The sequence below is a fragment of the Plecotus auritus genome, assembly GCF_963455305.1.
Source record: "Plecotus auritus genome assembly, chromosome: 1".
In the NCBI taxonomy this organism is placed as follows: Eukaryota; Metazoa; Chordata; class Mammalia; order Chiroptera; family Vespertilionidae; genus Plecotus; species Plecotus auritus.
Window position 1 is genome coordinate 100,761,342 of NC_137770.1, and position 12,804 is coordinate 100,774,145.

General features: G+C 45.1%; 2 protein-coding genes across 3 annotated transcripts in view; both read right to left on the minus strand.

Moving 5' to 3' along the window:
- CAMK1D (calcium/calmodulin dependent protein kinase ID) overlaps nucleotides 1-12,804 on the minus strand; it is a 395,298-nt gene that overhangs the window by 33,221 nt on the left and 349,273 nt on the right. For both annotated transcript variants that reach the window (XM_080644055.1, XM_080644056.1), the window contains exon 6: nucleotides 815-890. In XM_080644055.1, coding sequence (XP_080500181.1) covers nucleotides 815-890 — 76 coding nt within the window. The remainder of the gene's footprint in view (nucleotides 1-814; nucleotides 891-12,804) is intronic.
- LOC308235312 (large ribosomal subunit protein uL1-like) lies at nucleotides 4,970-7,525 on the minus strand. The gene has a single exon (XM_080644070.1). It carries the CDS (start codon nucleotides 6,130-6,132, stop codon nucleotides 5,731-5,733), a length of 402 nt encoding a protein of 133 aa, XP_080500196.1. The 5' UTR covers nucleotides 6,133-7,525; the 3' UTR covers nucleotides 4,970-5,730.

Consider the following 12,804-nt stretch of genomic DNA (forward strand, 5'->3'; position numbering starts at 1 on the left):
CCCCTAGTATTTTCATAGTGATCTGCATCCCCAGAAAGCCAAGGTGGCACATGAAAGGATGCCCAATATCGGTAGCTCTAACAGAAATGCAAATCAAAGCCACATGAGGTACTACTTCGCACCTATGAGGATGGCTATTATCAGAAAGTGGAAAACAACAAGTGCTGACAAGGATGTGGAGAAATTGGAACACTTATGCATTGCTGTTGGGGATGTAACACGGTGGTGCTGCTTTGGGAAACAGTAAATTTTTTCCTCAAAAAGTTAAACATAGAATTACCATATGATCCAGCCTTTCACTTCTAGGTATACACCCAAAAGCATTGAAAGCAGTACACCTGTGTTTATAGCAACATTATGAATGGATAAGCAAAATGTAGTATATACACAAAATGGAATGTTATTCAGCCTCAAAAACACAGTTCTGACATATGCTACAACATGGATAAACCTTGAGGACATTATTCTAAGTGAAATAAGCTGGACATGAAAGGACAAATACTGTGTGACTCCACTTACATGAGGAACCTAGAGGAGTCAGATTCCTAGAGGCAGAAAGTAGAAAGGTGGTTGAAAGGGGTGGGGGGGGTGGGCGGGGAAATGGGGAGTTATTGTTTCATGAGGACAGAGTTTCAATTTGGGAAGATGAAACATTCTGGAGATGGATGGTGGTGATGATTGTACAACAATATGAATATACTTAATACTGCTGAAGTGCATTCTTAAACTGGTTAAATAGTAAATTTTGTTTATGTCTATTTTGCCACAATTTAAAAAAGGGAAAAAAGAAGCCAAAGTGGCAAGCAATACTTACAAGATATAGGCAATCACCCCGATGGACCAGCAGTCAACAGCTTTGCTGTAAGGTTTCTGGGCGAGGACCTCAGGAGCTGTGAAATCACAGACACACAAGCCAGACAAGTTAAAGGTCTGACACATGACACTTTTTAGGTTTGTTTTTTCTTTTTCTGTCTTCTCCTTGGGCTGAACTACATGTGATTCTAAAAGTGAGTAGAGGTATACGACCTGTTTTATTTGTTGGTTTTTCTAACAAGAAAAAAAATGAAGGCATGAGTGTGTGTGTGACTAGAGGTTATCAATCAAATGCAATCAATCAACAAATACTTAATAGGTGGCTATTTTATGTGAGTGCTGGGCTAGGCACTACAGTTCAGACCAAACAGAGCCAGAGAAAGGTAGTTCTGTTTAAGGCCTGGGATGTGACCTCCCCTCCAATCAGTTCAACTCAAGGAGGCACTTCTGGCCCCCACGTAGGGTCTTTTGGGTGGGTTATCTGTCAGTATCGTCATTTCATTTTCTTGTTGGTGAAACAGAGAAGATGCTATTTCATCACTCTTCCTTGGTTCTAACCCACTGTTCATCAGGAGTCCGAGGGCTGGGCTTATTTTGCACCTTCCCCACACTTCCTGCTCCAGGCCCTGTGGCACCGCCCAGTGCTGGAGACCCACCCCGTGTCTGGCACCTGCAGTGTCTGCTATACAGATCTGTGCAGAGTAAGTAAATACAAGAAAAGACAGTAACTCTTCACAAGCAAACTCTTCTTTTTATCTAATTGAGGTGTCTCCAGTATAGACTTTCCAGGAGAATTAAGAGGGTAGAAAAACCAAAATTGCTATAGCTTATAAGGCACTCATTCTGGACTGAACTGTGTGTTCTACGGATTTGTCCTTGGCGGGAACAACTTAATTATCGTTACCATCATGATCCCCACGTTACAGGTGAGGGCCTAGAGGGACTGAGAGGTCAGCACTTCCCAAAGCATCCAGCAGGAGAGCAGGCAACACACCTCCTTCCTCTCAGAGGGCCCTGCCCTGACTAAGTGCCTGCCATGACAGGCCTCATGCTAGTCATTCATAAACATTTCCTACTGTGAGCCTGTCAGCAGCTCTAACAATTACTCTTATCTGCCCCTGACAGAGAGAAAAAAAGGAGCCTCGGAGAAGTTCATTTTCTGACACTACACAGTAGCTATGAACCAGTCAGTCTCACCCTGTCCCGGTTCTTTCCGCTTGGATGCACTGATTGCTAAGGTCAGAGTTTCTTCAGTCTGTAGGAAAAATCCTGTGCAGAGAAACTAACAGCAAAATCCTCTTTCATTCTGTTGAAGATAAATCTTCCTGAGCATGAATAGGGAAGTAGACAAGCTACTGTGGAGTGTTTCTAGTTATGATGGCAAGGAATGCAATCCACAGGTAATCCCCAAATCTAATTTTAGGTTTCAGCCCCAATTCCTTCAGACTTCCGATCAGACTATTTGCTTTTAACAAGAGCAAAATAAATAAAGGTGTACGTTCTTTCCTTGCAATGTTCACCCTGAACACAGAGGCAAAAGGAGAGATGAGACTATAAAGAAAGGAAGCTCACAAACTGGAGAAGTGGCCCTCAGATAACTGGGAGCTGGCTGCATCACAACTTCCTTTTCCCTGTAACTGTTCAGAGCATATTTCTCAGATACTTCTATTATAGCAGCTGACAAAAGGGAGCCATTCTCCCAGTAAATGTCTTGCTGATTTAGGAGGTTTGCTCTCTCTGAGCTGATTCTGGTCTGAGTGGCCACACAGGCACAGATGGTGGGAGGTGACTAGATCTCTGCAAGGGGCACATGTCTGAGCCTCTGGGGCCTTCCTCGTGGCCTGATAAAAAGTTCAAAGGAGTCAGAGAAGGCTCACGGGGCAACGCCGGACCCACCTTCACCTCCTGGCAGAGCTGATGGCAGGTGTCATGAGACAGAGCCAAGCTGACGTCTGCAGGGCTCTTTAGGGAGAAGGAGGGCCAGCCTGGCCCAGACACCCACAGAACAGATGTCAGAGCGCAGAGGCATGAGGAAGTTTGCACAAGATTTCAAGCACAGACTCACGCCATGTACTAGGTGCCACAGGTGACAGGAAGGTGGACAAGGAATGTGGAGAAGGAAGCTGTCAGCACTTGGGACAGCTGACCCCATCGTTAATAAGCAAAGACTGGGCCCACCCCCTGAGCCACGATGTGCAGAGGGGAAAAAGAGACTTGGCCCCTGCAAATCAGGTCTCACTCCAAGGAGGAGCTAATGCTGTGTTCTCTCCAGTGGTCCTTCTTCACAGTTTTCAGCGCTGTGGAGGTGGGAAGGACGATTCTTTAAAAGAACATCCTCCTTCTCGTCTTCCTCCTTGCTGCCATCATCGGTTAGAAAGAGGAAAGAACTGGCCACCATCTATGGTTCAGAAACTCAAAGAACAAAAGACACGGTTTCCTTCCAGAAGCCCGCATGTCCAGGGGGCACACAGCAAGCATGTCACCTACACTTTGGCAGATGCATCCTTTTAGAGAGCTGTGCGAGGCACTGCACAGACCTGAAAAGCAAGTAGCTGATTTTTATGCAACTTGGACCTTGAAGGTCACTTGAGATGTTAAGATTCTTGAAGTCGCAGATGACACATACTTTCAAAATATGGGACTTTGTTTAAATGTTAAAGTTTATAACATCAGATATGTGGTTTAAGAAAAAAAAAGATTTCTGGATCTTCCTCAGATTCTTCCATTATGGCAACTGACAAAAGGGGCCACTGACAAAATGAGGCCAGGGTCAGTACATGGATGTTAGGGGGAAAGTTCTACATTATTAACAAATAGCAGGTCACATATTGGGGGTGGAAGTCTGTATGCATGTGCCAAACTTCTTGTTCTTTTTAGTGTTGTGTTTTATCTGGATTATGTCAACAATAAACTAGAAACATTTTTTAACTAAGTAGAGGCAAGTGAACCATTTGTCTTCTGGTGAGGTCTTAACTGCACTGGAAATGCAGACGGTGAAGCAGGAAGTATACTATAATGACACAAAAGACAATGCCAATTGCTTTGGAAGTACTATTTTCGCTAACTTAAAATGTTTTAAAAATTGCATCACAGCACACATACAAATGATATTAAGTCTAATTTTACTTGTGATTCCTGGAACCAAATTTTCTTTGGGACATTGTTTGAACAAGCTTACCTATGTCACTTTAAGTAGCTACTTTTCATCTCATAGTAATTCTTTAAAAAAATTGTTTTCAGGCAACATTCAAATCCTCCGACAATCTGATATGGTGACCAAGTCGTAAGGAACCCCCGAGAGGAGGCAGGCTGTTTCCTCTCCCGCTCTGTGTTCTGTAGGTGGTTCCGTTATTTCCCCGGGTGTCTCATTCACCAGGTGTTGGCCCATCTCCTACCATTTTCTTGATCCCTTTTCACAGCATGTCCCACTGGGAGAGTTCACTTCTCACTCTGATCTTTTTAGATCAGATCTGATCTTTAGTTTCCACTTTAAGAACCAGCTAAACTCCCTTATATTGTGTCATCCATCTTATACCATTGGCAGGATTTCTGCTGTAATTCTCAAAAGTCATAGCGTCCAATTTATAAACTTTCAGAATGAGCTTCCAAGCCTAGGAGGCCCAGAACAGCTCATCCGGAGCCTTGTAAAGTGATAAGGGTTCTCTGAGTCCCGCCACAGTTCCACCTCTGCCCCAATGCTGCCTGCAGGTGCCACAGAACTTCTTAATCAAGGAGAAACAATTTTCTCTTCTAATTGTACCCAGCAGAATCCCTGTGTAGTGGGAGGTTGGCAATGACTCTCACCACCCCCACACCTTCTAATAGAGGGAGGCTTTTAATTTAAAAAACTTAATTGGAGCTATGGACAAAGAGAGTAGTTATTAAAAGGCACTGTGGCTGGTTTGCATTGCCCTCAGTCCCCAGGCAGAGCAGGAAAGGGCTTCGGCTCCTGGCACCTCCATGGCAAAAGGAAAAGACACTTGTAGAGAGGGCACACAGAGATTCCTTGAGTGCATTTCAATGCTCAATCCCTGGGGGCTGTCAGTGTCCATCAAAGGAAGTAGAGAGACCCACCCAACAGGAGGTGTAGAAAAGGACACATGCAAAGTAGGTAGCAGGTCCAACCTTCTTTTTTTTTTTTTTTTTTGTTAATCCTCACCCGAGGATATTTTTCCATTGATTTTTAGGGAGAGTGGAAGAGAAAGGGAAAGACAGAGAGAAACAACGATGTGAGAGAGACACATCGATTGGTTACCTCCTGCATGTGCCCTGACCAGGGCCCGGCTAGGGGGGGAGCCTGCAACCGAGGTAACGTGCCCTTGACCCTTCGGTCTGCAGTCCAATGCTCGATCTGCTGAGCCAAACAGGCTAGGGCAGGTCCAACCTTCTGATTATCCCTTAAGCTTGGCCAAAGCCAGCCTTTTAGAGGAGGAGAAAGTAGCGCTGAGGTGGAGGCAGCTCTACCTGGATGATACGTGTTGGGCAGAGCAGTTGGGTTCCCAGGTCCACTTAGCAAAATCCTATAATACACTAGCCTTCTTGTAAGCTCCTACTGTACCTTATGCATCCATTCACTGCTGTGTGAACCTCATTATGATTGTTCAACAAATGGTTATTCAACTGAACCCAACCTACTCTATACACACACCACTATTTCTATAAGAAAACATTTTCCAAACTCCATACAAGTGATTTACAAATACACTTAGCTGCCTCAAATATTTTTAGTGAGAAGGTACAGAAAAAAAAGAATAAAATAAGAGAGAGGGAAACAAATTAATTTTGGAATTCAACTGTCTATTGGGAAGTGCCTGTATTAGGTTTAAGATCAATCACTAAATACCTGTCCTTAAGCAAATGATTTCTTTTTCTTTTTTCTTTTTTTTCACAGTGGCAGTATGGTTTATTAGCTGGGCCTTAGTACAGGCGCTGGGGCTTGCCCATGGTGCTCTTGATGTACAAAGCCCGAACATTCTCCCAGTTCTTTTTGAGCAATGACACCAGGAAATTGACAGCTAAGTGGATGTTGTACACAAGCTCATCATCTGTCATCTTCACGTGGCCAACAGCCACTGCCAGACACAGCACCTTCTTCATCTGGAACTTGATTGTGGATTTCACCTCATCGATTTTGGCCACCATGTTCTCATTGTGGGTCAACAAGGAAGGGAACTTGCCAGCCTTATTCAGGCCTGGGCCCAGGATTCGTGGGATCTGCTTGATCAGAGACTCTGAAGCCAAAAAGGCATCGTACTTCTTGGCCAGCTTCTTGACCAGTTTCTTATTCTTGTTGAGTTTCTTCAGCGCCTCGATGTCCATGTGCGGGATGTCCACGGCCTTGGCCTCATCACAGTGCTGCTGGTCCCCCAGCACACACACGGAGAACTTGGGGCGGGGCGTGGACTTAAGCCTGACGGTGCCTGAGAAGCGTTTGTCCTTCTGAGGGTCATAGTTCTTCAGGCTGATCTGCAGCTCCACCGTCTCCAAAAACTTCCGGCGCTTGTGCTGGTTCCCGTGCAGGACCTCCTGCACCGCCTCCTAAAGGGTGTCGCGGAAGACTTTGCTGCTCATGGTTCCTCGCGCCGCAAAAACGGGAAAAGAGACTCAAGCAAATGATTTCTGACATGAATTTGGGGATTAAAGAGACAGAATTAGCCCCAGTGCTCTGTGTGCAGATACGTTTGACATTCATGCTGCTCTCCATAAAACCTTTCAACAGGATCTCAGAATTTCTAGTTTTAAGGTTAAAGGGCAGAAAAGATAACTTCGTTAATGATCTCTTAAAACCTCCTTCCTGGTCAAATCTCAGGGGCCGTTAATTCAGTTTTCTTGGCTATTCCTGATAGGAACATCATCCCATTGGCTCGTTTTGTTTACACAGAAAATAGAAGTTAATCTCCACGGAAACCATGCAGCCTCAGAAGAGCATCCAGGAGTGGAAGCTACCCATGGACAGAGGTGGCCCTTCTCAGCCCCAGGCTTAACTCACACTCTTCCGGGAAACAGCAGGTTTAAAATAGAAAATTATGGCATTTACTGCTGTGAGACTCACCACCTACCTACAGCAGGAAATTCTACTTGATAGGAAATGTGTTCTGTAAACCAAGCTGTACTATCCTGATTTAGAGCAAGGATTCCTGGTAAAGGGAAAGATATCAGCGATTGCAAAAAGAAAATTAAAAATTTCAGAAACCTTTCATCTTGTTTTTTAAAACAATTAAATCACCCATTTTCCTTACTGAATGAGAGGAAATGGCTTAACTAAGTCGAACTGGAAAGGAGGAGAGTGGCTATCTTAGAGGGGTGAAGGTGGGGCCACAATAATCCACCCTCAGGCTCTTATAGAGGAGAAGAGGAAATCTCCCTGCCTCTCAAGGCAGGCTGAAGAGCAGTTTCTGCTGAGAGATGAGGAGATTGAGATCCCACCCTGCTACCAAGCTCAGAAGCTCATATTCAAGGCAATTTGTTCTCCCCTATGGATGTTTGAGTACCACTCCTCTCAGTACTTCAGAGATAAACACTTCCAGTGGGCAAGGGACAGAGACACAATTTCCAGGGTGGCAGGAGCAGCCCTCCGTGCCAGAAAGTGAAACCGCTGGTCAGAAACAATGGCCCCAAGGTGATGTTTCTCCACCTACGCCATCATTTAAAGGGTTGGGTCCCATGTCAGGCAATGGGTTTATGGGGTGAAGAAGGCAGACCTGATCCCTGCATCCATGGCACTGCTGTCTGGGCACTCAGTGCAGACACAAGCCGCAGGAGTAATCCAGCCTCCGCTGCTTCCTGAGGACAGTGATCAGGCTGAGACAGCGAGACAGATAAGATCATGACAAGTTCGGAGAGGTGTAATTGATTTTTAAGCTTAACTCACTCTAAATAAAACTCTGAAAATACTAAACTTACTCTAAATAAAATTCTGAAGATATCCAAGGAAATAATATATTACCTCCAACAGTCAAATGATGGAGACAGTACAAATGGAAAGAATGGGAAAGATGCGAGGTGGCGGGGAGAGGAGAGCACATTGCTGTGGCTAGTGGAGCTGTGAAAATATGCCTCATGTATTCTAATAATAAAGTAGCAGGTGTAAAGATGAAGCAGTAGGAGGGATATAAAAGATCATTACAGAATTAAATGAGAGGTAAAGATGTGAAATTTAGGTTTACTTTCACTTAAAACAACGTCAGTTGCCTGGATTTAAGAAGTTTTAAACAGTTAGGCACATTGCCTTTTCAGTGAAGGAAACCTAGGATCCACCACTTACTGTATGTGTGACTTGGCCAAGTCATTTAATCTCTCTAAACCTCCAGTTTGCTCATCTGTAAAATGGAACATTAATAAAGCCCAACTTTTAAACTCATTATGTGGCTTACAGGAAATAATAAGCACATAACAAGTTATAGATATAATTAATGGTAGTTATTATGTAAGGAAGAAAAGTTGGTAAAACCATAGGAGCAAAAGCAGAACTCAGGTTTTATTATTGTCTAAAAATAAGGATGGACAGATAGATCCTTGATATCATTTGTTGTTTTTTTCACTTGATTCTAACTCAACATATTGAAATGATTCATAAATTAAGATTTTTCACCCTTTTGATTAAAGCCTCCAGAAGTCAGGACTGAGCTCGGCCCACGTGGGATAGAAGGGCAGGGCGTAGGAACTTGAATCTGAGTTGGAAGGACCCTTAGATCCCCCTACGCATGCCTCCAGTCCAGCTTGTCCTTTTGTTCATTTAGTTATTGATCCTTCTGCTCACTTAGTCACCAACCTGTCTACACAGTCCTCTATCCAGGCACCATTCTAGACACTGCAGCCCAGGAATTGCCTGCTCCTCATGCTGACAGACAATGCTTTCAGACAATGCTTTGGAAACAGGACAATTTGTCGCAATATTAGAGATTCCTGTGATGGCCGTGGAACTCTGGCTTGCCATGGCACCTTTATGGATCTGCATTTATTGAGGCAAGAGGGAGACTATTCCTTCCATATTTTCTCTCTGGGGCCCGCTGTCCCCTCCTCCTCCCAGTCCCCACCCCACACTCTCTTACCTCCAGGCCAGGTGTCATCAAGCCTACCTTATCCATCACCCTGAGTCCCCTCCCATCCTTTCAGTAGCTATAAGGATGCAATGCCCAGCTCTAACCAATCTTGTTTCCATTGGGCCCAGTTATAATTCTTTTTTAAAGGGAGGTGAGAAAAATTTGTTCCAGAAGACTACTTATAAAAATGGGCATATTCTAATTTTGTCCCTAAGTCTTTGGAGTGTGTAAAACTCCTGCCAACTCCCCCACCTGCTGAGATAGAGCTTAGTGGACTCCAAGGTTAACAGCAGCTCTGTCTTTGAGTGAATTTCTGTCTTCCAAATGGGTTTAAAAGGTCCAACCTGCCACGCAGCTGATGTTGTGAGCGAGAAGAGGCTGGCACAGGCGACTTGCTGGCCCATGGCTTAGTCTAAGGTTCATCTGTTTCTCTTGCTGCCTGGCCTCGCCTCCCTGAAGAGGCCAAGGAGAAAGGCCTTTGACTCGGACTTCATGCATGTCACAGTGGGGAGGAAAAGGCCCTAAGAGATGGAAGTCAGTCACGGCCAGAGGGAGTAAAGGCTTCTTTCAATATCATGGCTTTTCCCAAGTGGCTCATGAACGATCCCCAACCCTAAGGATTGCAGTGTGGGGGGGGAGTAGGGGGGCTGCATTCAAGTTCTCCTCTGCCAGGCAGGCTGGTAAATGTGATGGGGTCTTCACAGGAGGAGCCTGGTAGAGAAGCAGGTGCCTAGCGGGAGCCTGAACTTCCATGATTGTGCCTTAACATCCTAAGACTGTCCATGGTTGGAGGGCATCACCTCTGTCACCTCAGCCAGCACTGACTCAGAGGACAGAATTACGGCCTGGTCTGTGCCAGTGGACCTCACAGAACTCATTCTCTTCCACGCCTCAGTTTCTTGTCTTAAAGGGCACCTGCACTTTTGTCCTGGAGTCAGGCTTTTGTAGAAAAGAGCTCAAATGGAAGCTGTGCTTCCCCTTGTGCTAAGAAATGCCACCAGGGATTGTGTCCAGGGCTAGACACTTGGATCCTAGACAGTGTCCTGTCCCTGAGGAGTGTCCACAGGGGGTGAGAAGGAATAGCTCCATTCTGCTGTGGCCTGTTCTCAAAGGGTCAATAAAGTTCTTAAGATCACGGAAAATAAAATTCAGGCATACATTTCAGAGGAGAATTGGGCCTTGGTAAGAACCACATTTTAACAAGGAGGTAATATTGAATGTGCTTAGTCAGATCTACTTCCTGTCAATAGTAGAATTTTCAGCAGCAGGGATATTACAAAAAAAACCACACACACAACAAAACAGATCAGTGAGAGGCTTCACTGTGAGCATCTTAAAAAGGTGTTGCTTCACCTGGGTTTAGGATATTGTAACCCACATTTTGGCAAACAGGAATACAGCTGAAACACAGGATCACTCCTTGCCTGTGGTTTACTTTCAACCCAAAAGTTAAGAGTGGAAGTTTCTTGATAGCTCCGTTCTCTCTCGCATCCTGCCCTTGGAGTTGTAATGCACTGAAAATGCTTCACAAAAGAGCAGCTCACTCTGATCTTCCTAGTAGCTCTTGAATTTTACCACAGGCATGAAAAGTCCCCATTAAAGCACCATCCTGGTTTATAATTACCATTCTGATCAGAGCTGGATTACTATTCAAATGCTACCAAAGCCAAACTGTGGCTGGAGGGTGGGGAGTGAGGCTATGGAATGGGAAGGGGGTGGAAAATGGGAGGGCTGCGGGTGTGTGAAAGTGTGGGAGAGACCTGGAATTCAGTGGGATGAGGAAAGAGAATGTTCTGAGTAAGGCGTTTCAGAACAACGTGGCAACAGAGAATCCTGAGACGCGTCCTTTACAGGTTTTCCCAAGATTCAGCCTCCGCCTTAACCGCTGTGACCACAATGGAAGGACTGCTTTGTACTTAAGCCCATCCTATCTTCTGAAATCTGATAAGAAGCTACACTTCAAAACTAAGAAGACAGGTAGAGAATTCCAATATTTTGGTTTTTAATCACTAAAAGAAAAATAGAAGAGTAAGTTACAAAAAATACTATTTCCTCCTCTTCACCATAACAAAATGGTAACAGTTTAGAAACTATGAGACTCCATCCCAATATCAAAGATTTCAAGGGGAGCATTAAGAAATTCTAGAAGGATGAGAAATGCTTTAAAAGTGTTAGGAGTGAGTGAGTGAGTGGGACTGGACGTGTGGAGTGGGGACTCCTCCAAGGCAGGGTTGGGTTGCTTTGCCCACACTCTGATAGTGAGCTCTGTCCCCATCCATGCTCACGGTGTCAAGGGTCATAAAAGCAGCAGGCTCTACACACCCTCCCCCCCCCCCCCCACCCCATGCCCCTCTAACAAATGGGGCCTGGTTACAGCACGGTGTGATAATGTTCCGAGGCTGGCTGTCACTAAGACGCTGCGGAGAGAGAAGAGAAAATTCTTATCTGAGTCCTCCGCCCACCTGTCTGTGCCCTGTATGCCAATTTGTCAGTTATATAAAATCCTGTCTCAACACTAACAGTCTGAGAGAATGAGAACAATGATGTAATGCTTATAGCCGGGTACTAAAATGTGATATTTAAGTGAACAAATGAAAATCAAGTTCTGTGGGGGAAAACAGCTACACACTAGGCAGCCGTGGGCAAACTATGGCCCTCGGGCCAGATCTGGCTGTTCTATCCGGTTCTCTTGCTCTCCCCTCCGCTCCTTTACTTTGAATTTATATTAGTTCACACAAACACTCCATCCATGCTTTTGTTCCGGCCCTCCGGTCCAGTTTAAGAACCCATTGTGGCCCTCGAGTCAAAAAGTTTGCCCACCCCTGCACTCACTAGAGTGAAGGTTAAAGGGAACAGAGGAACCATGAAAAAAGACGAAAGGAACTGCCCTGACTTAGGTTGCTGAAGAGGATGGCAATGGGTGGTGTCAATCAATTTAATCCACGTGTTCTTGTCTGTTCTGAGTGAAGATGGGAACAGTGACAGGCAATATCACTCAATAAGGCTCAATGAAAACCGAAAGTCTCATGTAACTCTAACACAGGACAAGGCAGTGAAGCCTGTGTGCCCAGCCTCCTCCCCCTTTTCCAAGTGCAGTTTCGGTTCCTGAATCTCCTCGCTGGTGAGAGAGCACAGGCTTGCCTGCCACTGGCAAGACACGTTGTCACTTAATCTATAGGCAAAGGCTTCTTTTAAAATACCTTAATTTTCTTTCTGAAAACAGGAGAACTAGACCCACAGAATCTGAGAAATCACGTGAGTGTGCAAATAGCAGTATCAAGAAATTAGTCAACAGGCTTTCATTTACCAAACAGGAGTAGGTGTGTCGTCTTCCGTCTCATAATTACTTGACTGCAAGGGTGCTTTCTGTGACTTACTGTTTCTATTCAGGGATTCAGGAGGCCCTGTTTGGATGCTTTAATTAGTGTTTGCAGAGCAGTAACTTTCCTAAGTTTCTTAGCTCTGCCTCTCTCCCTTATTGGTGACACCGAGGGGAATGTTCTACCCAACACAATTACATGGATCTAAATCCAGGTCAATACCACAGTGATGGCCACCATGCAATCCTGATGAGCTGATTTCCACCAGGTGGTCCCATCATTTCCCCTAAATTATCTCCGAGTACTTATGCACGCCCTCTCTCCAAGCCCAATGAGCCTGTTATTTCTCCCTGACCATACAAGAAGCATGGCTCGGGCCTTCGTGCTCCTGCTGGCCTGCATCTGTAACTCTCCTCATTGTCCCCTGAGTTCTACCCTTCCTTCAAATCCTGCTTCCTCCACAGCTTTCCTCTGGTTGTTCCAGGCCTTGCTGATCTATCTCACCTGTATCTGGGATATTGCTTCTAAACTATGTCAGTGATTTGACACTGGAAACATGCTTGTGTGGATCTGTATTGCCCACTTGCCATCCTCCAGCAGAGAAGCTCTCTGTGCTGCCTGTGGTAGGA